This window comes from Solea senegalensis, linkage group LG7, assembly GCF_019176455.1.
Source record: "Solea senegalensis isolate Sse05_10M linkage group LG7, IFAPA_SoseM_1, whole genome shotgun sequence".
NCBI lineage: Eukaryota > Metazoa > Chordata > Actinopteri > Pleuronectiformes > Soleidae > Solea > Solea senegalensis.
The window spans coordinates 2,935,981-2,961,873 of record NC_058027.1 but is presented as its reverse complement, the minus strand read 5'-3'; the positions used below and the strand labels follow the sequence as shown (position 1 = coordinate 2,961,873).

The 25,893-nt window shown below is 42.4% G+C and overlaps 1 protein-coding gene across 8 annotated transcripts in view; it reads right to left on the bottom strand.

The window, feature by feature from the left end:
• Positions 1-997: 997 nt before the first annotated feature.
• The window catches only part of LOC122772362, a 162,237-nt gene continuing 137,341 nt past the window's right edge, over positions 998-25,893 (bottom strand). For 2 of the 8 annotated variants that reach the window (XR_006360767.1, XM_044030358.1), the window contains 3 exons: positions 10,411-10,575; positions 10,000-10,273; positions 998-1,772 (listed from right to left, as the gene is read on the bottom strand). Coding sequence is in view for 5 of the 8 variants with exons in the window: in XM_044030358.1 (XP_043886293.1) it covers positions 1,704-1,772; positions 10,000-10,273; positions 10,411-10,575 (508 nt within the window). In the remaining 3 variants the exon portion in view is untranslated. Of the gene's footprint in view, positions 1,773-9,999; positions 10,274-10,410; positions 10,576-18,084; positions 18,898-20,133; positions 20,349-25,893 lie in introns of those variants that run through there. The other 6 variants (XR_006360768.1, XM_044030359.1, XM_044030360.1 and 3 more) reach the window with 6 other exon arrangements.

Below are 25,893 nucleotides of genomic sequence, written 5' to 3'. Positions count from 1 at the left end.
GTCTGAAAAGCAGAGACTTTACTTATATTTCTGAAGGTTATTCTATAAAACTTTGCTCTTAACAACAATAGCCCATGCACTACTGTATACTGTATGTAGTGTGGAGGGCTTTGCTTACTGGAAAACACGCCTGAAGTCTTCACTGATAATGCAATTTTAAATTCTCTTTGAGAGATTTAAACTCTCTCACAACAAATCTGGGTGTTTATTTCTTTCTGGAATGTCGACTAATGACCGTGTTTTTGCGGGAGAACGCGCATTTGTATTAAATATGAACAAACACAGCATGAGTGTTAGATCAGGGGTGTCAAACTCATTTTTGTTCAGGGGCCACATACAGCACAATTTGATCTCAAGGGGGCCGGACCAGTAAAAATAGTGAAATAATAGCATAATAACCTATGAACAACAAGAACTCCTTTGTTTTTTCTCCTTTGTTTTACATTTACTGAAGGATAATTTTACAAAACATGACATTTCTTGAGAAATATAAGTGCAATTTCAACAATATCACGCGTAAATTTACTATTTACACAGCACAATGGATCTATAAAGGCACAAACATTTAGTCACGGGTATCTGGAGCATTTGACATTACGTTTAGATAAGTGTGAAATTTTAACAAATTCATCCTGTGGGCCGGATTGGACCCTCTGGCGGGCCGGTTCTGGCCCCCGGGCCATATGTTTGACACCCCTGGGTTAGGTAATGCTCTCTGGTGGAGCGTGGAGCGTATACAATTTAAATATGAACAAAAAACACAGACGCAGTGTTTTATGTCAGACGGACAAACGGACGACACAGCGACATGATGCCGTTATGTTGTGAGCCGACTCCTGTTGTCTCCACCCGCCCCTACACTGCTGCTGTATACACACAAATGCTCCCTCATAGTACTGACAGACCCCATTTTCAAAGGATGCAACATACAAATAATGTTCAATCGTTTCTGTTTACAAAGACCAAACAGGCGTAATATTAACATCATCAACAACAACAACAACTAAAACCAACCGTTGCAGATTTAAAGGTACAGTGTGTCAAATTTAGCAGCATTTAGTGCAGAACCTATGAAGCCTTCAATGGACTATTATGCACAGACAGAGCATCACTTACAATTTACACTTAAATATAATCCAGCTCCTTAACTTCCAGTCAGTTGTGCTAAGGGCAAACGTGGACCTGAAATGACCTTACCTTAAAACCAGGAAGTGACATATAGTGCATATAGTTAATTAGCATCAAAACTCAAAAGATGTTTGGGGCTATGATAAAAACACGGAGCTGACCCTGGTCCTGATAACTAAGGGTGCGTTCACACCAGCCCAATCATACCGAGTCTAGGTATGAAAACAACCTATAATGCATACAGTAAAGAAATTGTATGAAAAAAGTGTAGTAATTATCTTCCATTTTGGCCAAGTTAAAACAATTTGATGCAAGTTTTACAAACTGGACCTTTAAGTATAAGGATGTCTGAAAAAAAACCCTCATAACTAAGTCTTTTTGCCTCAGCTGTAATTAGTGACTTTGTGTTTATAAGATAATAATCAATCAGACGCATGTTTACCCAGTGGTTCATGATAGGATAACACACGTGCACATGTAGACAGGAGCGCTCACTCATCACACGCTTTCTCTCTCCTCTCAGTCCTTTCAGACTGAACTTCTCCGTCTCAGATACTCGACATTATTGTCCATTATCACTCCGTGGTCCATGTGTGAGGTGACAGTGGTGCTCTGATGGAGAGGCGACAGGGGGAAACCTGGAACTGCAATAACATATTATTAGCTTTTTTCACAGCTCCACTGGGCTGGATTTACACTGGATATCCAGAGACCTCTGAGGGCAGCCCACTGCCACAGTGGTGTCCACCTGCACGCACACACACACACACACACACACACACACGCTCATGCACACTGTCTGTATTCAGAGACAGGCCTTTTCCAATAAGGCTCAGTGCGTTGTTATTTTTCTCTCCTATTGTAGTGCGGCATGAACTCCTTTTGTTCTGAAAACTGTAAACACCCCCCTCTGCCATTGTGATGGTGCATCAACAGACAGACAGACAGACAGACAGTGGCATACACAGACATTTCAAGGGGCAGGGTTTCAAATGAAAAAAGGGCACCCCTTCTAATAATTAATTGAAAATATTACTACTATTACTACTACTAATGATAATAATAATAATAATAATAATGATGAAGTTTACACATGGTGGTGCAATGGCTGGCATTGTTGCCACACAGCAAGAAGGTCACCAGTTCGGATCCTGTGTGTGTGCGGGTTCTCTCCGGATACTCAGCCTCCACCCACAGTCCAAAACCATTCAGATTAGGTATACTGGACACTCTAAATCAGGGATGGGCAAACTACGGCCCGTGGGCCACATCCTGCCCGTTGGTCTTTCTAATGTGGCCCGCCAAAGATTGGTGCAGAACTGCCCAAATCAAATCATATTGAATTTATGAAATGTAATGCCTGGCATTCCACCAGGTGGCGCATTAAGTGCAGTGATACAATGATACCCTGTTATTACTGTAACAGATTCTCTCCAATATTCTCTCCAATCTCTGAAATGACATCATGTTGTTGTGGTTGGCAGACTTCCGCTGTTCTTGTTCTACACTGATAATAAACGTGTGAGTGGGTAGAGGTGGCTACCTGAAGTGGCTAACTATACCTAAAGCAGCTGACTCTACCTGAAGTAGCTAACTCTACCTGAAGCGGCTAACTCTACCTGAAGTGGCTAACTCTACCTAAAACAGCTAACTCTACCTGAAGTGGCTGACTCTACCTAAAGCAGCTAACACTACATGAAGTGGCTAACTATACCTAAAGCAGCCGACTCTACCTGAAGCGGCTAACTCTACTTGAAGCAGCTAAATATACCTAAAGTGGCTAACTCTACCTTAAGCGGCTAACTGTACCTGAAACGGCTAACTCTACCTAAAGCAGCTAACACTACATGAAGTGGCTAACTCTACCTAAAACGTCTGACTCTACATGAAGCGGCTAACTCTACCGAAGGCAGCTGACATTACCTGAAGCGGCTAACTCGTTTCTCGTTCCGTTTATTGATGCTCTGTTATTCATTTTATAAACAGTTCAGACAACCCCCCGGGTGCTCGGTTACATTACCGATGCCCAGCCCGTCTGTTAAATTTTAAAAGTCAATGTGGCCCCTGAACCGAAAGGTTTGCTCTAAATTGACCTTAGGTATGAGTGTTTATGTTGGCCCTACAATGGACTGGCAACCTGTCCAGGGTGTGACCCCCACCTTTCACCCCACCAGCTCCCCACGACCCTCATGTGGAGGATGAGGTGGTAGAAAATAGGTAGCTGGGTGCAGATTGCATTCAAATGTGAGACGGAGCGCTGAGGAATAATGCAGCACATCTGCCGCCGCTCCTCTTTAATACGCGACGCTCTTGTCCTTGGTAATGTTAACAGTCTCCCCTGTGACTGATGCCTCTTGTCCCAGACCTGTTTATAAAACAGTCAGAACTTCGTTAAGGAACAATAACATCAGCCAAGCTCAATTATGGTGACATTTTGCTGACGTGCAGATTGCCTCCCCTCAATCTTTTTCTTATGTAAAATACTGATGTGCCAGTCACATATGGATGGATGAACTTTGGGGGAATCGATGGTATTGACGAATCATAGATCATGCAAGTCAACAAGACTGACAAGACGAGGGTGAATTCATGGCATGCGGGAAGTCAGTATTAAATTGTAATCATAATCAGACAAAGTGAGTTATGTATAATCAATAGCACAATTATGATAGTGTGTAGGACTTGTCTTTGCAATACAGACCATAAGTAGATTTAAATAAGCTATAGCATAAGCTCGTGTACATGACATGTCTGTGTCGTGATAGTGGAATGGCTTTAATGGTGACAAACCCACAGCTTATTTAAATGTTGGACACAACGCTAATAAAGTGGTTTGTTGTAAAATATGTTGGAAGGAGGAGAGAAGATCATCAATTCAGTGAGAAAATGCCATGCGATTGTCCTTTAGTATGGTTTCAAATATTGTAAAGATTTGACAATGTTTCAGAGGAGCAACAGGGAATCTTTGTCTGATAATTATGATCAAAAATAGTAAGATTTAAGTATAAAATGTTGTATTTGAATAGCTACAAGTGCAAAATATATTATCAGATTATACTCTTTGTGTGATGTCAAATATTAATTCCGCTTCTGCTCAGTTTATTCTGATGACTTTTTATTTTTATGAATTCTTAAGAATTAAAGTGTTTAATTAGGTTTACAAGCCAACTCCAACTTTGCGCTTCCTCCATGTTCACAAAAACGATGCCTTCAAGGAACAGAATAACAGTGGATTGAATTGCAATATATGATGAAGAAAAAAAAGCAAAAAAAAACCTCATCGATTTGCCAAAGGTTTATCAAGACTATAACGGCTTCAGCACTGGTGGTTCAGACACATTACAGGTACATGTGTCCCGTCAGGGACGAGGATTTCACAGCCGCTGCAAACAAAAACCTAGGATCTGGAGAATAAAAACAAACAGATTAAACTTGCTTATTCAGACAGAGGGAATCCGTGCTCCGTGTTTGCTCTGTATGTCATAATAAATGAGTGTTGGAGGAATTATTGTTGAGCAGACACAGGCGCGGCGGAGCCAAGGATTGGAAAATGTGAGCTGACATGCTGTAGAGCAGCAAATCAAGAGAATATATCTGGGAGGAGGACAGGTATCTTCGCACACGCCTACATGTGTAATAACTTTCCTACATATGTATGACCTTGTATGGATGTGTTGGTGCAGATATTTATACATCCTGTATACACGCTGTAATCTGTCACATTATCTTTTCTCACATCCACAGTGTTGTTTGAAGATTATTTTCCACATTGTCTCAAACTTCACACTCCGCAGCTTCTGCAGTGGATATTTCAACTGTCCGTCCAATGGACTGGCCCAGTGCTTTTCGCGCGCACGCCCTCATAAATGCCCACTTACATTTTTGTCAGTACCACCTTGATACAGTTCAGACAAACTGGCTAAAAACATTAAAGGTGCCATTAAAGTATCATTACAAAAATGCCTTTAAAAACTTGATTTAATTGAGTTATTAATTAAACTTCTACTGGGTCCCTTTGAAGACGCACACTATTGCTCACTGTAGCAGCGTCTTAATATTAACATATTGTTTGGTAATTAAATCTGATTGGTTTTTATGGCCTTGTTTATGCCTGTGGTAGAATTTAGTTTTCCCGTGCTGTGTGCAAATGAAACGATTTCAAGTGGAAATCAAAACACTACACATCAGGCATCTGAATGTCATTACTTGTCTCAATGCATGATCGATGTGCACACGCTGCATTTACACGGGAACAACTAACCTATAAAATACACAGTATTACACAAGGAAAATCACGTCACGTATGCGCGGCACGGTTAAGTTGCGTTTCCACTAGCACAGTACCAGGTACCAGGTACTTTTTTTAGTACCTACAGCCACATCAGTGTCGTATCCGATGCAGTATATGGTAAATGAATAACAAATCCCTGTGCTACACTCGTGTTCATATGTGGTATAACCTGAGCTGTTGTCTTCGCGTCGCGTGCAAAGACAATCCTGCAGGTGAGCAAGAGAGCGGACCGTTTTCAAACTCGAGGTTCAACCACCTCAGGGTTCGCCCCCTTGTTGCGCGACGTGTGTGTTTGAGCTGTTCAAGAATGCCATTTCAAACCAAACGAGAAGTTCCTTTGTTCAGCAGCAAGAGCCCGGCAGCTACAGCGACACCCGTGGCCAGATGGAAGAAAACACAACGAAGTTGTAGAATGCGACACTTCACCGCAACTTCTGCTGCACGTTTGCTTTTTAATTTCAGTTTTAGTGTTTAATCACCGTCTCCATGTCACTAATGGATCACAGACTTTTATAGGTACATTCACGCCTTCATATGAACCAGGATAAGAGGAGAAAAATATGGTAATTTATTCAGAAGCTTTATTCAGCCTTGATTACTTTTTAACAGTTAATTATGGTCAATTCCTCTCTTATTCTCTCTCTCACTCTGTGTACAAATGCACAAATAAATCACCATGTAACGGTCACTAATGCAATAAACCTGGTTCAAGTCTTGGTTTGGCTTCAGCAGGACCAGAAGCCCTTGGTTTATCCATTAACACGGTAAAAAAACAGAACTTTCCATATCCATAGTCTGATGCCAATACGATTTGGTCGCCAACAACAGCCCACGGTGCAGCGCACATGACGGACAGTTTGTCCCAAGCTTTATTAAACTATATTAAACGATAACCTTTAAGTTATATAAGAGCTATCTGCGTCATACTTGAGTTTCAGTGATAGACGTACGAGGACGTGATCAAACACACAGACGCAAAGACTTTCTGTAAAAAAAAAAAACAACACATTTTCAGTGAATGTAATCATCAAAACAAGCCCCCCCCATGCCTTGCAAGAGCGACTGCGGCAGCAATAAAAAGCATTACACATGACTCACATGATGTAAGGCTCCTTTTTTTCTAATAAATCCCCCAAAGAGTGAGAGTGCCTGTGTCATCTTCATCAGATGATGGCAGATGGCAAAAAAGAAAAGAAAAAAGGGGTGGGCTTTGACTCAGAAACTGTAATTGTTGACCAATGAAAACACACTGAGGCCTCATTTTCCAATGTGCAGATTGGATTACCTCCAGAAACCTGACAGGTGCACACTGATATTCACACCCGCGGCTTTTTATGAACTTTTTTCCCTTCATTATTTTCACTTAACCGCTGACAGCTGAGAGGCCACTGACTGCTCAGCAGATAACAGATTATTAAAGGAAAAGCCCGTGACCTCTACGACATAAAATGAACGTAACATCACTTAGATGAAGATGCGTGAGGTTGACGACCTGCACCTCAGCACCATTAGACACTCTGTTGTCGTTCATTCGCTGGCTTTTGTTGATGAACCATAATGAGGTGACTTCCGAGAGCCCGGGCCCCGGCCCCGTGCCTTTTAGTGAGGGAGTGCAGATAAAAAAAAAAAGAAGCCCATCCAGGCGGTCGCCATAGGGGGTCAGTACAAATCAGATGCTGGAGCGTTCTTGTGTCTGGCAGCCGACACTTTAAATGTTAATGGATGGGGCGAACAAAGTTGAAGTGGGTCTGAAAATGCTAATTGTCCCTAATTCATGTAAATAGCTTTCTTAATGGAGGAATTAAGCATTTTAAATATGCAATTGGAGGCAATCAGTCCTTTCATTTGGTGGGGTGGCACAGGTGTAGTGGATTGAAATTCATCTTTCACACCGGGCGGCTCATTTGTCATTTGGCTGTGCTCAGGCATGGATGACGGGGGAGCGGGAGAGAGAGAGAGACACAGATATCGTGGAGTGAAAACGCGTCGCAGAAACCTATAATTGCGTTCTCGTCGCTGACCGTATCAAGATAGAGCGAAAAGCAATTAACGCAGACACCAATCAATACTGGTAAACACAGCCGGTGCAGAAATATAATTTATTCTCACAAATTAAAGGAGATATATACTTAAAAGTGCATTATGTTTTATATGAAGTGTAAATTGTTGTCTGCGCTCGACACAGTCCACACGACAGCAGCAATATGTGGAGGTGTGGAACACAACGGAGAACGGAGGCCGACCGACCCGCACATCCCAGACAGCGGAGCGGCGAGAGTGGACAGCGCTGACTTATTATTCTGATCATCTCAAACGGACAATAAACCAGGAGGTCATGTATCAGCATGTAATAACACGGCGTAGCGGGAGCACCAGAGACAGAGGGGGAGCTCACACACACACACACACACACACACACACACCATGTATGGGCTATGAATCAAATAGGCAATGCATTGTCTCAGAAAATGACTTATTAGTCAATATAAAGGGGGGGGGGATACTGTGTCTTTGAGGCGTTAAGAGCCGCTTTTGTGCAGAAGCGGAGGCGCCCGGGTTAATGAAGGAGACAAGAAAAACCTTGTTTGAAAGGACAAATCAGATCTGGGAAGATTTCAAACCCATTAGCTGCTACTCACAGGGAATGATAACAATGATAAAGGATGGTGGGGCCTTTTGATTTTGAAGTAGCGAACGGCGTTGTCTTGGGAAAAAATCTTTTCCTGGAGGAGAATCAAAGAGCAGTTCATTTTCACACTGACCTTCAGGGCTCAAGGCGGCCAGACAAGGGCACAAACAGATTGAGAATTAATTGGTGCAATTAACATTTTGTGATTATAAGGACTCCAGATCAATACCCTATGCAAATAGCCGTATTGATGTGCAGCAGAAACCTTGTTAATTGTGTTTGGCGAACAAACAGGCTCCTGTGTGACTATTCCATAATGGAACAGGAGGCGCAGACAGGTTCAAACTGCTGACCACTTAAGATGCATGAGGACACCGAGCACTTTCACTCTCTTCCATCCCGCCAGTGCAACCCTTCGCCCTCCTCTCTGCTCGAGACTCTTCAGAAAAGTTGCAGAGTTTGATGATCGCGGTTTCTCTTGAGAGAGGCTCTTAAAGGCGGGATGAAGATTCTGCAGCGTCTCTGTGATTACCATGCGTAAGCCACAGCCGATTACAACGAATGGCCCCGGTTTTTAACAGTGAGGACGGACATGTGAGAAATGGTAGAAACACTCTGCCGACAGCCACCGGAATGAAATAGTCTCAGCTTTATTGCCGTGGACGGGATCTTCCATTCCCGTTATTAGAGTGTGGTAAAAATGCACTTTCATTTCAGATAAGTACCAGTAATCCTGTTTGTGGAGGTTAAATATAATTTAAGGTGGAACAATATAATCACCGCGAGTGAGATTGAAGTGACGCTATTCTTATCATTATTATTATTATTATTATTGTTATTTTCATTACCGGCGGTGTGGAAAGATGTTAAAGTAGTGGTTGCAGCAGCAGCAGCAAGCAGAAGGTGAGAAAAGAAGATGGGGTGGTGGGATGGGGGTGATGGGGCAGTCATCCAATAACTATCAGAGCCAGTAAATCCCTGTGCAGCACTGCCTGTCTAACGCTTTCTTCCAGTGACAATTGGCTTGCAGATTGTCGCAGGTCTTACATCCTGTGGCCTTGAAGAAACACACAAAGCTGGCAACGTTCAAAAAAGAAAAACCCGACAGCAACCCCACGAATCCGCTGTTAATTAGCCGAGTCGACTGCAGGGGCAGTTAGTGAAACTGCCGACTGTGTCACCTGTGTTTTAGCAGCGCTGCGTCACGCGTACCAAAGAATTCAACACGCGCAGAGCGACAACCGTTGTGTATCCTGCATTCATGACCTCACCAACACCCTCATTTCAACACAATAATAAAAAAAATATAACAATTGCCATCCTATTAGCCATTTGTTAGTGCGCTAATTACAGTTAATTCTTTTCAATTTTGGGCTGCGCTCCTTTAGGCATTAGCCTTAATCTCCCCGGTGATGAAGTTGGTGTATTAAATAGAAAGCACTAGAGGGAGGGAAAGTGGACACGGAATTAAACCATCATAGTTTAACTGTGTTAAACAAACACTGCCACTTATTGGGCTATTTAAAGATGACTTGAAAACTAATAACGTGTAAAATGAGTTTGCGTGAAATGAGATGTGTGTGTGTGTTGCGTTCCGTAGGAAGTTGGGAGGCAAAATCGGCAAAAGAAAGCGGTCAGAAAACACATTAAAAAGGTCTTTGGCAAAAAAGGATAATGCCTATAACAGTATATACTGAACAAGACGCAGGCAATAATGATAATGATAATAATAATAATGATGCAGGAAACAAAAACAGGGGGTGAACACTGAGTTCATGCCAAAATAAAAGAGGAAATGGATCATGGATGAAGACTTTAACAGAATGCAAACTGCAGTAACACAAACTCTAAAAGTGAACATGAAATAAATGATAGAAGATTGCCATGGAACATGTATCAATGCTGAATCAATGTGTGTAAATAATTGTAAATAGGTCATAGGTCGACGCACCTGCTGCCTAACTAACGTCATCGTCATCAACATCCAGTGAAACTCCAAATACATCAGGATGAAGATCAGTCCGCATGTAAACACCGGTGACAGAGAAGCTGAAGCAGAAGAATGATGATGTCGGTGACTGTCGTCGTGACGACACCGCTTCCATCTGTTATTGCACTCGTTACGAAATGGATGGTTTCTGCTGCAGAGGAGCGAGAAAACAAGAGAGAGCAAACACTCAAAATAAAGGACACATAACGATGACAAGCGAACCGTTCCCCAAACACTGCAACAGAGAGAGAAAACAATGAGAAAACAGTGACTCACGAGCGTCAGTTTAAATGCTTATCTGCGGTCAGGCCGCTGAGAGCAGGTGAAAAGTATATAATCATATTGCATTTTCAGATGTGCTTCAAAAAAGACCTTGTCGAGATTGATGTCCGTCCTGAAGCGATGGTTAATAGTGAGGGAACGCTCCTGAAATTAGAATCCACTTCTTTCGAAGCGCACCGCCTGTGAATCGAGGACAGCGGAGTGCATGTCATTCCTATAGGTGTCCAAAGACACAGGGACAGGAGAGCAGCCGATCTGCAAGGTGTAATGGATATGTCAAGAATTGCTAAGTCATAGGTATCTGACGCACAAACATAATGGGGAAACAAAATGGACGAGACAACAAAGGGTTAAAGTAATGCATTTAAATTTGGCGAACCCAAAAATATTAACTGTTTATTTCTTGTGCACTGTTCTTTTTATGATTACCTGTGTGGCATCTCTGTCTGGGTGCATTATGGAAATGAAGTAATGCTACTTTGCTTAACAATAACACACTGACTTTGAATCCTCTTACTTAAGGTTTGATTGCTTCTTGACGGTGGTTTTTAAATGAATTGTGCTGAGGAGTGATAAAGAGCTTATTGCCAGGAATAAAAGCCCAGAGCAATGAAGAAAAGCTACACATGGAGTGGCGAGGCGATACAGGCTATTACGGTGAGGGAATGGTGTCCTTGACTGCCAGGACGGCTTAGAATTTTATTTCATCTTGTTTTGCTGGCTGCTGACAATGATGCGTGACTCTGGCACTGCAGGAAGAGGGCACAGCATGAGAGCCATTTTAGATCTCATTTACATACGGCGCGTCTCTCGCTGCGTCTGCGGACGAGCTGAGCGCGCGCCGCGGTGTGCGTCCGTGCCGTCGACCGACTGAAAAGTTTGCTTTGCGCGGCGAGATTTTCCGTCCAGAGTTATCATTCTCCTGGTGTCGCGCTCCGGCCTGACCTCTATCGCTCACGTGTGCCGAAAAGCCCCCAAACCTCATGTAAATTTGGACAGCGGAAGACCGAGGGACTCTGGGAATTGTTGTTTATCAGCGCAGCGGAAAGCGCGGTGGAGCTCTAATGGCCCTCTGGTGGGTTTAGTATGCAAACTTCCCCCCGTGCAGCAGCAGCAGGTTTGAGGCCTCCCTGCAAACTTCCCCCGTGCAGCAGCAGCAGCAGCAGCAGCAGTTTGAGGCCTCGGTTGTTTAGGGCGGGACCGGTGTGTGTGGAGGTTATCGCTGCTTTTGGTCAAGGTGAGTCAGTGCTCTGCTTGCATACTCAAATAAGGCGGCGAGACCTGCGAGGAAAAGTTCACCTCCTCCGAGTCCGTTCAACCTCCAAAGCTGTGACTTTAAAGTTTACAAGATTAAAAAGAAGGAAAGAATTGAAATATTGAAATGCCAGTTACTGGTCTTTTGGCAGGACAAAACCTGAATAAGCCATAATTAGACTACTTCATTTGGTGACATGTGCATACATCATACAGCTTCAAGCAGTAACCGTGAGTCCTTGCTGACTTCTCAGAAACTCAGAAACCCAACTCTTTATCTGGTTATCGAGCATGACGAAGCCCAGTCGGGACTTTTCTTCTCAAGGAAATGGAGCTCTTTTGACATTAGCAGAATATTTTACATGTGCATGTGTTGAAAACAGAATCGAAAAATCAAAATATAACTCTGCCACTGGCACTAACCCAGACTCTAGAAAAGAGAACGAAGACTAAACTGAAAACAATTCTGTTTGGTGAAGGCTGACTGTCAGGATGTTTTAGATGTTTCTTTTGTCCCAGCAGCTCTTCCATTTGTTGTCGTGGAGTGTATTTTCTACGTATTGTCTTTAATTCATTCATCTGTCACAAGATTGTATTGTTCCTGATGTACTGCATGTATAGTGTTGGGTGGCTTCAGTGACAACAATGGTACAGCTACTTTATTCACCATTTAAAATGTGGCTTATACAGGGAAAGATTTGTATTTGTATTGAGGTGATGTCACAGGAAGAGGCGTGAGCAAGACGTCCGACACAAGAATCAAGCCGAACAATGCCGAACTGTAGATGAGTTAAAAAGACTTAACAATCCTAAAAATCTGGGTTAATCTGCAACAATTACCAGGGAAATGTCTAAAATCTCCATATTTAACAGAGGAGTCTGGTGTATTTAGTGACTGTGTCAGATGGAGTCTGTGCTCCGGGTCATGGAGGAAGTACAGAAGAAATCTAATGACTCACTGAAAACACATCACTAGTCAGAGTCACCAGCCGAGTTGTGACATTATAGTCACTTTAAGTTTGTTTTTCTTAAACTTTTCTTAACTCCTGCATCTGAGGCGCACAGTTTGATTGATGGGACGCCATCAGGATGCTATCAGATAAATTAGCTCTGCAGAGTCTTACATGCTCCTCATTTTGCATAATCGGGATTTTATTTCTTATTATAGTGGAACAGAGACACCGGACCAGACAGAGAGGTGGGCGGCGTGGACGAGGTTTGAGTGACAGTTGGTTTTTACTCCCAAAGTCCATTTACAGGATTGTGTTTACGTATAATCTTTGTTAACATTGAAGCGCTGACTATATGCTAATTATTTCACATGACGCAACATCAAATATTATAAAACTCTGTAAACAACGAGCGAATGAAGGCTTTTAAAGATGGATTTGTAGACATTTAACTTTCATCAGCACAGAAACGTGAGGAAAAACGGACCGATTTCACAACAGCAACTGAAACTGCCACTTTAATCCAGATTACAGTTACTGTAGAGTAACTGCTTCAACATGTTATTAGCAAAGGAAATGGTTGTTGGACAGTGTGAGTAAACTTTTTAAAACAGGGACTAGAAGCTTCTTTTTTCTTGCTAAAACCGTACATAACCTCAGGACTTTCCCTCGTACAAAGAAGTTTGGTCAGAGCTTCTCGTCCATTTAAACACGGAAACACTGCGGATCAATTTGTGGGATTAATGGAGACTGCTGAGATGAAGTCGGCGCTGAAGAGGCCCGCGCGACTCCTCCCCTGTTGTGCCCCGCTTAAAGTCCTCTTAGCTCCATTCCCGGCCACAGACTAAGCCCATCCAGACCCCAAATGCAATCACGCCATTGGCTGCGTCGGGCCCCCCAGAATCGTCATCGTCTCCAGCGACGGCGGCCTTTAACTGCCGCTCCGCCTCCAGTCTGGAGCCCTCACGGCCCCATCTCTCCCAGAACTTTATTTAATGAGTGAAGTTTTTTTGCGGTGGGTGTTCAGGGGTCTCACACCAAGCCTGGAGCATCAGAGGAGGAGCTTTCATAAACCACGGGTGAACAAATGGGATTTAACACACAAGAGGCTCTGATGGCCTATTAATTCTGCTCTGGCTGGCGTCCAAAATGAGCCCAGCCTCTCTCCTAATTCATGGCTAATTTCTATCAGAGGTATCGGGAGACTTTTTTCCCCCTTTCTGTGCAGGACGCATCCACATAACTTTAATGGATTCATTCAAGGGCTACAGCACGCCGGCATTGATTAGATTGCCTCTGAGGCCCCGCTGCTGGTTGCTTGACATAGGCAGCAAATGAAATGTGACCTCTGGTAAAAGGCCTGAACCAGCCATCCCCAGTCTAATCCATTAGCTCAGAACCTTTTCCCCAATCCCATTTAATTAATGAAGTGATTTAAAACATTTGCCAATCCCTGGAACAGGAGAGTAGTGGGCGTATAGAATCAAGAGAAACATCGAGAGCAACAAGAACGGCAGCGGCGCAAGAGTTGGGTTTCAGAGTAATTGTTTGCGATGAGATGGAAGATTAATCCAGGACTGAGTTAAGACACACACAGGTGTGAGCTAACGAGTCGGCTTAAGGAAATATTGCTTAAATATTTGTCAAAAAGTCACTTTATTCAAATTCAGTGACAGTAAATGACATTTTTCTCACCCATGTACGTTCATTTACGCCGCTGAGACGAGGCCATTTCTCAATGTCGCGACAAAGACAAGCGTGCCGATCTCGCCGTGCATATGTTACATTACTTATTTCCCCCTAATTGAATTCATTTATTTATCTTCAATTAATAATGTATGATGCAACACACAGTGGTATGCAAATGAACAATTTAAATTTAATGAGTTTTTAATGACCAAACAAATAATTAGCCCGAGCCCGGTGCGGCGCGGTGTGCCTGTAATTTTGAGAAGGAATGAATTTGAGAGCTTTGTTCAATGTTCAAGCACAGACGGGCTAATTTAGTTACAGGGCGGCTTATGCGGCGGAGGAAGTGTGTGGCACATACAAAGGGATTGGAAAGTCATTACCTCAAGGTCATTAGGACATTTCCAAAAGGCCGGTTGTGGACACATAATGGTAAAGAAATAATGTGAGCCATTACATTCCACACAATCGTAGCAAATAGCAAAATAGAGGCACATGCTCGGAATATAACTCACTCGCTGACAAAGGAGAAAAAGCCACTGTGGATATTCTAAATATTCTAACTATTCCCATTGGTGTGGGGGAAGGCAGAGGGCTACATGCCACTGGAGCCAAATGGCATTTGATAATGGCTTTTTTTCCCCCAGCAAACCCAAAAGACATTGTTAAGATTTACATTTTCAAATATATGCTGACCTTTTTTCCCCTCCTCTGCCTTGTTCGCTTGTCATCAGCACTGTAATTGAATCAATATATTTCCTGATCAGCCCACAGATTGAATAAGGTCACAGGAAGCCATGTGTGGACATTAAAAATCATTATTCTACTCAAATTGAGCAGAGATGGCATACACCATTCAGGGTTCAGAATGAAATTATATTAGAGTCTATTACACTTTTTACAATTATAGAGACGTTCCAATATTACAACGGAAATGAAGTCATAATAAAAAGCCCAGGGGTGTATTACAAAGAAATGACCCAACTATTTTTTTTCCCTCCACTTTTACACTGTTATTGAATTGATGAAGGGAACTTGGTGACATTACATTCGCTGATAAGGAACCTTATTCATGAGAAACTGAGAGAGACTCCTCGTCTCTCTCACTTTGCTCCATTTTTCTGACTCCAACTTCGCCGCGGAGCTGTTTTCCCCACCTGCGAGACCTCGAGTCAGTAACACCGTGTGCACATTTACATTTCCTCGCCGTCACTTTCCCGGGATAAGTGGTACTAATGCAGTTGCTTAAGCAGTCGCTGATTTAATTGCCTTTAAGCATACATTCTTTTTAATTATTCATTTATTTTCTGGGATAGGGGATTTTGCTTTATGCACACGTCTGAGCAGCAAAGACGGCTAATTAAATAGCCCAATAGAGTTGAGCAATTGGAAGACAAAGTTTCAATCCTTTTAATCCAATGCCCCAGAAAAAAAAAAAAAAAAGAAGTGGAAAATTAAATTAAACCACACTATTAACGGAGTGTTTTCAGTCTAAACTCATGCAAATTATGTCTAACTATCAAATTAGATAAAACTCTCTTTTTAATTGGCTTACTCACTAAAAATGAATAACATTTATCAGCGATCGACTCGGAATTAAATAAAAGCGAGAATGACAACGCTCGGGGCTTTACAATGATTCTCGTAGTCCGCGTTCCGACAGTTTACGCGTTTAAAGCTCCGGCTCAGAGCGATGTACAGTGGTGACCCGGCGATTTCATCCCGCAGAGGACACGTCTCTCAGCTCTTGGACCTCCGTTTCATTTAAGGTGCGGCGTCGCTGCTCAATTAGGCGTGATGGTCACAAAGTCTGAGGAGCTTTAACGGCGTTCTCCTTAAAAATCTGGGGGGGGAGGAAAGGCCAGTTGTCTGGAAACGACACCCGGCTTCCCACAGCCATCGCCATCATCGCTGAATGTAAATAGCCCTTTTATCTGGGGTGGAACAGAGCTGTTTTATATCTACAGCGCCGTGTTACAAAGGGATGAACGGTAATGAAGGGACTGTTTGCACCGTCTCTTCCACCTCTCCAGGTTTTTTTTGAATATAAAACCGCAGAGTGTAACGTTTATGAAACACATAATGGCAATTTAAATCAGTGGGCGGCTTCAATCTGCAAGGATTAGTGGGCTTGATGTAGTTGAGCACATGAAGGCATACTTGTCGCCTTATTACTGTAAAGGCTTCAGAAGTCCTCCCTGAAGTGACGAGTGAGGGAGGGGGAGCACTCAGCTCTGCCACAGATCTCTGCCGGCAAATTAGGGACCGTATTATCTGTTGAGTATGTTAAAAAGAAAAAGAAAAAAAAAAAGAGGACACTCGGCCTGTCATATTTTTCAGGTAAATAGGAAAATAACCATTTTTGGATTTCTACTTTCATAATAGTCAGGTGATTAGTGCCTCACAAAAAGGAGTGATACGACTGTACACACTCAGGTCTGCTTCTTCAACATCTTCTTATCATTTGAAAACATGCAGCAAACTAAAAGCATCGCACGATCACAGTAATAAGCCAGGTCATGCAGAGTTGGGAAGTTTTTTTGTGAGGGTAAATAAAAAGACAGAGTAAGGCGGTCATGCAACGTTGCAGAAAAACACCACTAATTATCAACCGACGAGCTAGAGGACGATCCAGAAGAGACCGAAAGAAAAGAGAAAGAGGCAATGGATGATTTAATCCAGAAGAAGGCAGTCGTGCAAGATTATGGATGACAACCAGGACCGGCCTAAGCATATATGGGGCCCTAAGATGAATTTTATATGGGGAGTCCCCTTTCATCACCTCAGAGTAGCCGGAGATGGACTATTATTGATACGAATGTAACACTACAAATTGTGTTGATTATAATTGTGTTATTTACACCAAACCAGTGTCACACTGTAATTATACAACTTCATAATGTTTAGTTATAACTTTAGCTCAACACTATCTGTGTATATATGTATGTATATATGTATATATAGCTACATATATGTATGTATATATGTACATACATATGTATATATGTACATACATACATATACGCATACATATATATGTATATATAGATACATACATGTGTCTATATATGTATATATATACACATATATGTATGTGTGTGTATACATATATACATATATACATAGATGTATATATATATGTATATGTATATATATATATGTATATGTATATATATATATATATGTATATATATATATATATATATATATATATATATATATATATATATATACATATATATATATATATATGTATATATATATATATATATATATATATATATATATATATATATATATATATATATATATATACATATACATATACATATATATATATACATATATATATATATATACATATACATATGTATATAGATATTCGCCCTATCGTCAGCCAGGATTGGCACCAGTCTCAACCCTCGTGTGGAGGATCAAGCAGCAGATGATGAATGAATTAACAACATTTTCATGTGTAATTTCAGACCCAGTCAGTCCCATGTTCCTCCATATTGTGAAGTCATAGCCACACTGTGACCTCACAACTGTTGCCAGAGCCATGCAATATTAATTCAGCAATAATCCAAACAGCCTGCCTTAAAATATGGCTGATCATGAAAGACAGAGAACTTAAGTGTGCCACATGAATATCTCCATACGTGAATAAATCACTAACCTATACATGCACATCGTGATACATGGATGAAATAATAATAAAAAAAAATAATTATAATAAAAGTATACGAGGGGAGATTTGTGTCATTTACTCACGACTGACGGAGTTAATGACACCTGGAAGTAAACGTGCGGACGGCGAGACAGTCGTACATAAATATACATGAAAGGACTCAAGTTCACTTAAGGTGCTCACTGTCGTGCTCTGCAGTCTGATCGTCTCCTCTCTCTCAGCCAAACTGGCTCGCTCGCTCGCTCGCTCTGTCACCCCGGTTTGTTGGAGGCCCGATGGTGATGAATGTCTTTTCCTTTTTGTGAAGTTCCCTGTACTGCTACAGCACACCAGGCAGAATGAAAAACAGATTAAAGAGGCAGGAAAGCGACACAGAGAGGATGTTTGGCTGTTGGCTATTGAGTTATCAGCCCTTTTCACACCTAATGAAACAACTTTCAGCACTGCAGCTTATTAAATATCCCCCAGTCACTGGGCAGAGCTGCAGAGTTGCCAGGCCCAAGAGTGCTACATTAGATTTTAATTAAAAACAAACAAATTACTCAGAGCTCCATGCATCCAGGAAATTTAACTCCATCCAAACAGGATCCAACTTTGAGTCATTCCTGTATGAATGGGGAGGGGAATTAACAGAGAAAAAGACTTCTTCTATAGGTCAAACAAACGTGCAAATGACAATCACACCAAAAGTCAACACATAAGCGCAGCTACAATCATCAAAGGTTGATTTATTATTTGATAATCAATCTAATCTCTCTAACCTTCACTGTGGACAATTTTCCCTCACAGTGATTATGAAGATCAAACTGAAATGAGGTCAATAATTACTCCAGTACTCTTTGTTCTTGCAGGATCTTGAGCAGAATTTAATTTAAAAGTTAAATGTGCCCTGTTTGGTGTCGATTCCTCCGCGAGATTGTCGTCTTTGAGAAGTGTCGGAGGGTTATGTCGCGTCTGGTATCATCGCGTTCGCGTCCCACGGAGGTGGACATTTAAGAAATGATCCACGTGGAGAGGATTCAGCTTATGAGCAAGTGTGTCCAACAGGATGTGGACAGAGGGGAGAGGACATCTGTCCCAGGCAGCTAGACCAATGTGGACTAGTTTCTCTGCAGGCCTTTTCCTCCCAATGTCACTGCCTCACTCCCTCAGGATTCCCGCTGTCCTCTGGCTGTACACACAGCAAGCCTGTTTCGTTTCATTTGGATCTGACCCCTATACTTACCTTACTTCCGAGTGGGCTTCATTAAATGTCTTTCTTGCTCTCTCGTGGCTTTCTCTCTCACTCGCTAAGTGGGAGAGCGGTAACAAAAGGAAATCCTCCACCGCACAATTCTCAGCGGAGAGGGTGACCCCAACTTTAGGGAGAAAAAGAACCTGAGGATAATAGCAAATGAATCCAAGGACTGTGTTAACGGGCAGACAAACAGCACACACAGAGCTCTGAATGCCGCTTTGACTGACCCACATGTATATTAATACTCAGCAGTTTTTTTTAATCCAAGTGGGGGGATATATGAATATTCATCCTCATTTATATTTCAAGGCACTTCCATTCCTGCGGGGGGGCTTTGGACGGTTCTGACCAGTTTCCATCCCCATTACGGAAATGACAGCTCTCACTCTCAGGCGCCGACAGAGGTCTGCCCAATGCGCAGGAGGTCCTGCGAGGAGGGAGCCGGTGCCTGTTCCCAGCTGTCCACAAACACTCATTAACAGAGGAAAATATCCAACGGAATCTCTGTGAGAATTTTTAATCACACAAAGGCCCTGCTAATTAGGCAGCTGATGGGGCATGGAGAGCACAAGGACGAATTCTTTAAACAAAGGACTAGAAACTTTAGGAGCCTTAATTACTCGGGCAAAGAGTTCATTCCAGAATGGCAGAGCACATCATTCCACTAATGAGACCAAGTGGCAGCACATATTAGTGAGAAATAATGTGGAAAGTTCAATTATATTGTGCTTTTGGAGCCTTTTCCCCCCCTCTTTCTCTTCCCGGCTGCTCGTGTACACGTACGAGACAAAGCTGGGGCCAGTGCAGGAAAGAGTGCAGGGGCGGAGGATGTGTAATCACTGGCACCAGGACCGCGTTCTTCACGTGTATCTTGGCAGGCTTGATCATCTTAATTGCCCATTAGAATGTTCTCCTGTTTGAAAATGAATATCATTATGGCGCCCAGTTCTGGCCTCTGCTGGAGAAAGACTTGCTGCAATTTCGCCATTCAACACCGCATGTGCCTTGAATTCCAAACACACAATTGGCGACCAATTTGCAGCCACCAAACCATTCTAAATGCTATGAATTAAAAGAGCAAGGGTGGAGATAATTACCAGGAGGTAAGATTAACTCTTTTTTTATTCTTGCTACATGGAAGAATATTCTTAGAAAACACGGTCTGTGTGGCCGCGTGGTCGTTGCCTCAGTGTCACCACAGGAACCAAGTCTGCAGGGACAAAAGAAAAGAGAGGAAAGTGCAGGGAAGAGGCAGTAATGCAACATTATGGTTATTATAATAATAATAATAATAATGTGCACTTATTGCACTGCTAATGCTGACATGTCAAAAACACAGTGAAACATGTGTTTTTTTTTAGTGGATTTGATTCCATTCTACACCATAAAAGCCAAAATCCTATTAAAACTTTTAAGCCTTCTTCCAAAGTGGCGCACGGATGAGGAAACAATGTCACGATGACTTATATTTTAACTAATAACATTAGCCACAATCTTCTGACTTTGTACTACACGGTGCGAGGGTAAATAATTGTGAATGACAATCAAATAATGTGCATGTGAAAGGGTAATGTATGCACATTCTCACCTGTGTAAAAGATTGCATTAAAAATCCTAATGCCCACATCAGGAGGTGCCTACATACCAATTACAGCGAGCAGGAAGTAAATTTCCCGTGAAATAAAACAGCTAATGGGAAAAGGAGGGAGGCAAGCGGCATTCCTTATTGCCCACTAAGCTGGAAAAAGGAGAGGAGGCGGGCAGAGCCGAGTGTCCACAACTGGCCTGGTTTCAACCGCAATGGAGCCAAAATATCTTTTCTTTCAGGATGATGTCACTTCCCCAAAAAAACCATTCTTTTTCAATTTAAAATGACTTGCAGCACGTTACAGAAGAAAGATCTAGTTTGTTCTTCACTGCCATGATGTTACAAATGTTCCTTATGTGCTATTGTGATGAAATGCATGATGTCATTTCTTATATGTTATTTATCTTATTTATCTCTGTTGTACAGCTACTTTGTTTCAGCTGTTGTTGTTGTTGTTTTTTTAAAGTGCTTTATAAATAAAGTCGGATTGGATTGGAATCGTGCGCCAGACACATATAAGGATCGTTATTGCACGTCGGCTGTCTCAACAAACAGACACCAGATCCACTCGTACAACAGTGTTGTATTGTGTTCACAGCTTATTTTATTATTATTGAAAAGCATAACTTATACATTTTCTAAATAAATTGTATGTGTTTATGTTAAATAACCCGCATTTTGTCAATCTAAATAAACTTGGTGACAAAAGTGTGAGGTTTAAATTAAAAGAAGAGCTACAGAAACTTGGACACTAACAAAAGCAATAAGCAAGCAAACTTGACGCCTTTGAAATGTGGCTATACAGGAAAAAATGTTAGAAATGAGCACAAAACAAACAAAGACGTTTGGATGGAAGCAAAAAGATCACTGCTGTGCATACTTTGGCCAAGAGGAGACGATCTACAACTGGAAGGAAAGACAAAGGGTAGAAGAGGACGGAGGAGACCAATGTGGACTGACAACATCATAAACGACGAAACACAAGGACACAAGATCGGGAACGATGGAGATCCGTGACAGCCGACCTGCGGATGACAGCCGGCACATGAAATAAGCCTATTTTGCGGGGGGGGTTTAAACGTACAATTACTGTAATACATCGTCAACCTTTGACCGTCCCTGAAAAATACTCAAACAAGTAACATTTCATCAACTTGACATTGACTCTGACAACCAGCATCTCTCGAGACTGTTTTCTAACTACTTTTTATTCATATGAGATGAACTGCAGAGCCAAATAACTGTGTGTGTATTAAATGCACATGAGGAGCACTCTCTGTAGAGCTCCATTATGAAAGACATTGAAAATCAAGAGGATGTCGACTGTGTGTTGACTCCTCCTTACTGCCTGCAAACCAACCCACAGAGAATATCCGACCACAGAGGACCCACCAGTGAGGGAACCTATTGATTTTTTCCCCCCTCTCCATGTTTTCTCCGCTAGAGTTGTTTTGTTTCTCTTTGCCCATCGCCCCTGTTTTATTTACAGGCAGCGGGATCAATAGACACTTCCTCAACGGCTTGTTTCCACATTTATGAAAATACATCTTCCAGCCTTTTAAGCACACGGGCACATCTACATCATCTCTCCAGTGGTTCAAATAATTTGAGCTCAAGTGATTGACAAGTGTAATTGTGCAAGAAGGTGACTGTATAACGAGATGAAACGCGGGCAGCGTCTAACTTTTAATATGTATGTTTGCTGGAGCACTTTCCTGAGCTGTCATGAACTTGGAAAACACCTCGTGGAAATCGGCCGTTGCAGCTGTCAGAAACTAGTAAAATGTGCGGTGAAGAAAGTGGGGAGTTTTTCAAAGGTTTTTGTGTTAGATTGTCTGGACCAGTGTATGTGACAGATCAATACGTTGTTGTTTAGGAAAGTCTTGGCACTTGTAATTGTAAAAGCAGAGAAACCTGGTTGAGGCCATTCGTCAGAATCTACTAACAGTTGGTGTTGGTTTTTCACGCCTCGCTACAATATTGTTGCTCGGCTATTAGCGGCAGAAGTCTTTCCCCTTCCGTGTCAAGTAACAAGCTGTTTTAGCACATGCACGAAACCCTGACCCTATTCAAAGTATCGGAATTATTGGATATTAAAAGTCCAGTGTGTACAAATGGTGATAACTGCAAAGTGCAACAAAGGATTCGTCAGGAAACTATGGTGGTCTAAGGATCTTAAGACTCTCTCCACTCCCTCACTTCCCCTCATCTTCTTTGTTGGTCCATGCATCGGCTTCATGTGAGCAGAGCTGTTCTTCCTTTGCTTGTGATGTTTTGTCCATTTGGGCCGCTGTATATTCTGCATATTCTGTAATGTAAGAGCCTTGCTTTAAAGCTGCACTGTGTAACTTCAGAAGATGTTATTTCTCTGCCTATGTTTGATATTTGAGAACATTATGTATGCTGCAAGTCGCCACGGCACGCCACGGCACGGCACGGCTATTTTGCTTTCCCATTAGCATTAGCACCTGGTAAAATGACTTAAAAATCCTGAAAACCCGCATTTATCTCCAACATTTAGCAAAGGAAATGTCTAAAATCTCAATATTCTGGTGTATTTAGCCTGCGATCGCGAGCGAGGAGCCGCATCACGACCTCTTTCAGTCCAGTGACTGTGTCATGGAGGAAGTACTGAACAAATCGTTTTAATGATCTGATTCTAATGACTCAGATCATTGAAAAATAACTACTCGTTCGTTTGTGTGTGTGTGTCGTGTGAGACAAAGTTGACCCCGCCCACCTTGAGGAGGGAGACACGAGGTGTTCATCACCTCAAACTGCTGAGCGGTCACTTTACTCGCGCAATGTTGCTGTTGCCTCCGTCTGTCTCGACATAGAGCAAATCACTTCCTGTGTGCAGGGTGACAACAACACAGCAACCACAAGAGCACCATCAATTTCGGTCCATCGCTGCACGCAGGAAATGGATTCAATATACACTAGCTAATAGAGACATATAGCACCACCTACGGAGGCGGACTCACACATACGTGTCCAAAAAACAAATTTTGTGTACTCGGATGGCCTGTCTTAGTCGGACTACGGCCTTAGCTCGATTAAACCTGACAAATCCTCCATTGTAACAGCAAACCTGACTTACGGGAGATGGATCTCAGGTCTTACACCTGAAACACCCACCGTGATTAATGCGGCTACATGCGAGCCCTTCCTGAGCCGTGGACCTGGAGCAGTGACGCTCTTTAAAGTGCCAGTGATGCACTAACCTCGGATCATCATATTTAACATCACTGTAGACAGACGTGGATACACTCCATGGTCATTTCTGACTCTATAAAATGGCCTTTATTGCATTAAGAGGTGGGTTGTTAGCAGAAAGAAGCCTGCATGCTATCGACGCCACTTTTATTGTTTAATTTGAATTGCTGAGAGCATTATACTGCAAAGTGGATACATTTATGCAGACACATAAAATGGTGGACAGTGGATTTAGTGCACCATAGTGTAAATAAGTAGCGATAACAAGGGCGGCTATTGAATTGAATTCAGGCTTTTGTAGAATTTTATTTCAGGGAATAAATTGGTATTGATATTTTTATTTTACATCGGAAAAAAACACACACATTGAGATTAAAAATGTCTTTTTCAAGTGTGTTCTACACAAGACAAGCAGCAGTACATGCCGACATGAAAACCCATATATTATACAGGAAATAAACGTAATTCAAGGTCCAGTTTGTAGGTATTTGTGACGTCTAATGGTGAGATTTACCTGAGATAATATTGTTTTTTTGTTAATTCTGGTTTGTTTTGGGCTGTCGCTGAAACATGATGGTGACCTCCAAAAACCAAGGCCTTTGCCGAAAGTACACATAAAAGGCTTACAAGGCTACAAAAACCATTTATTTAGAAAGGATTACACACATTCATTATATTATTCAATTTTAATTTCAAATACACTGGATGTTTATATATATATATATATATATATATATATATATAAAAAATCTCTTTATGTGAATAGTATGAGCACACATGAAGGTTAGTTTATGAGGAATTGTTGTGAAAACTATTTATCTCTAAGTCTCAAAAGTCCTTGGAGAAAATGTGTTTGATTTTATGGACTGGCCCTCCTCCTCCTCCTCCTCCCTCAGCTCCTGTTGACTGGCAGGCGATCCCTGCCCCTTTGCACAATGCTTACACACTCATTTTGGTGCAGAGGGTGCTGCACATTGAATTAAAAGAGTTCTGATTGATAAGGTAGTTGAAGGCAAATCTGCTCCCACTAATTGTCTTTCAAACGCCCTCATTAATCAAAGCAAAGCTGGCCTTGGTGACGCGCGCTCCTGTCAGCTGCTCGGCTACAGGCTCTCCTCTGGCCACTCACCTCCCAGCGTGACGCCTGCTTCCCTTTTGTCAGCCGCTGCTGTCCGAGCAGCGCGGGAGCACAGGCCATCCGTCCGTCCGCGGCACACCTGCCTTCTGCCAGACAGGATCTGACCGCCCCCTGCCACTAGGACGGCCCCGGAGACCAATTTAGCAGCCACTTAATGATTCATGACTTCAAGTGGTGGAAATGAGGGCAGCATATGATAACAGGAATAAACACATTTAATTAGCTCCTCATATACATTATTTATTTATTTACCTGCACTCTGATTAATTTATATATTTCGTGTTTGTGTTGCAGGGACTTTTTTGGTATTCACAGCATCTGGCGGAGAGCCTTTGTTGTTTGGTTGAGAGAGCACCTTCTCCCCTTTTTTGGGGGAAGTTGGAAAGGGGCCTTTCCTTTATCTGGGGACCTTTTGCTTGGGTGCAGTGGGGCAGGCGCCAGCAGGGATTTCACGAGCCCCCCCGTATTGAAATGAAACGAAATGGTGGGGAGGATTAGACTTTAAAATATACAGTTCCCTGTAGTCTAAGTAGCCTTGTTTGTGAATTTCCTGACAGGTAGTTACTCCCCCAGTTTTCTTTGAGCACGGGGCATACATTTTCATGGAGACGCTAATCAAAGCTACAGCACAGCCACAGTCGGCCCAATCAAAGCCCCGTACCTGGCTCTCTCCCATAAGGGCCCCCGCGACTGCTGACGACAACTCTTACCCGAGCATCTGCCGTCGCCCTCCGTCACAGATCGACTTCCGTCACTCTCCCTCTCACAGACAGCCGTGAGCTCTCGCTCAAACTTTGTGTGTCTGGGAGTTGA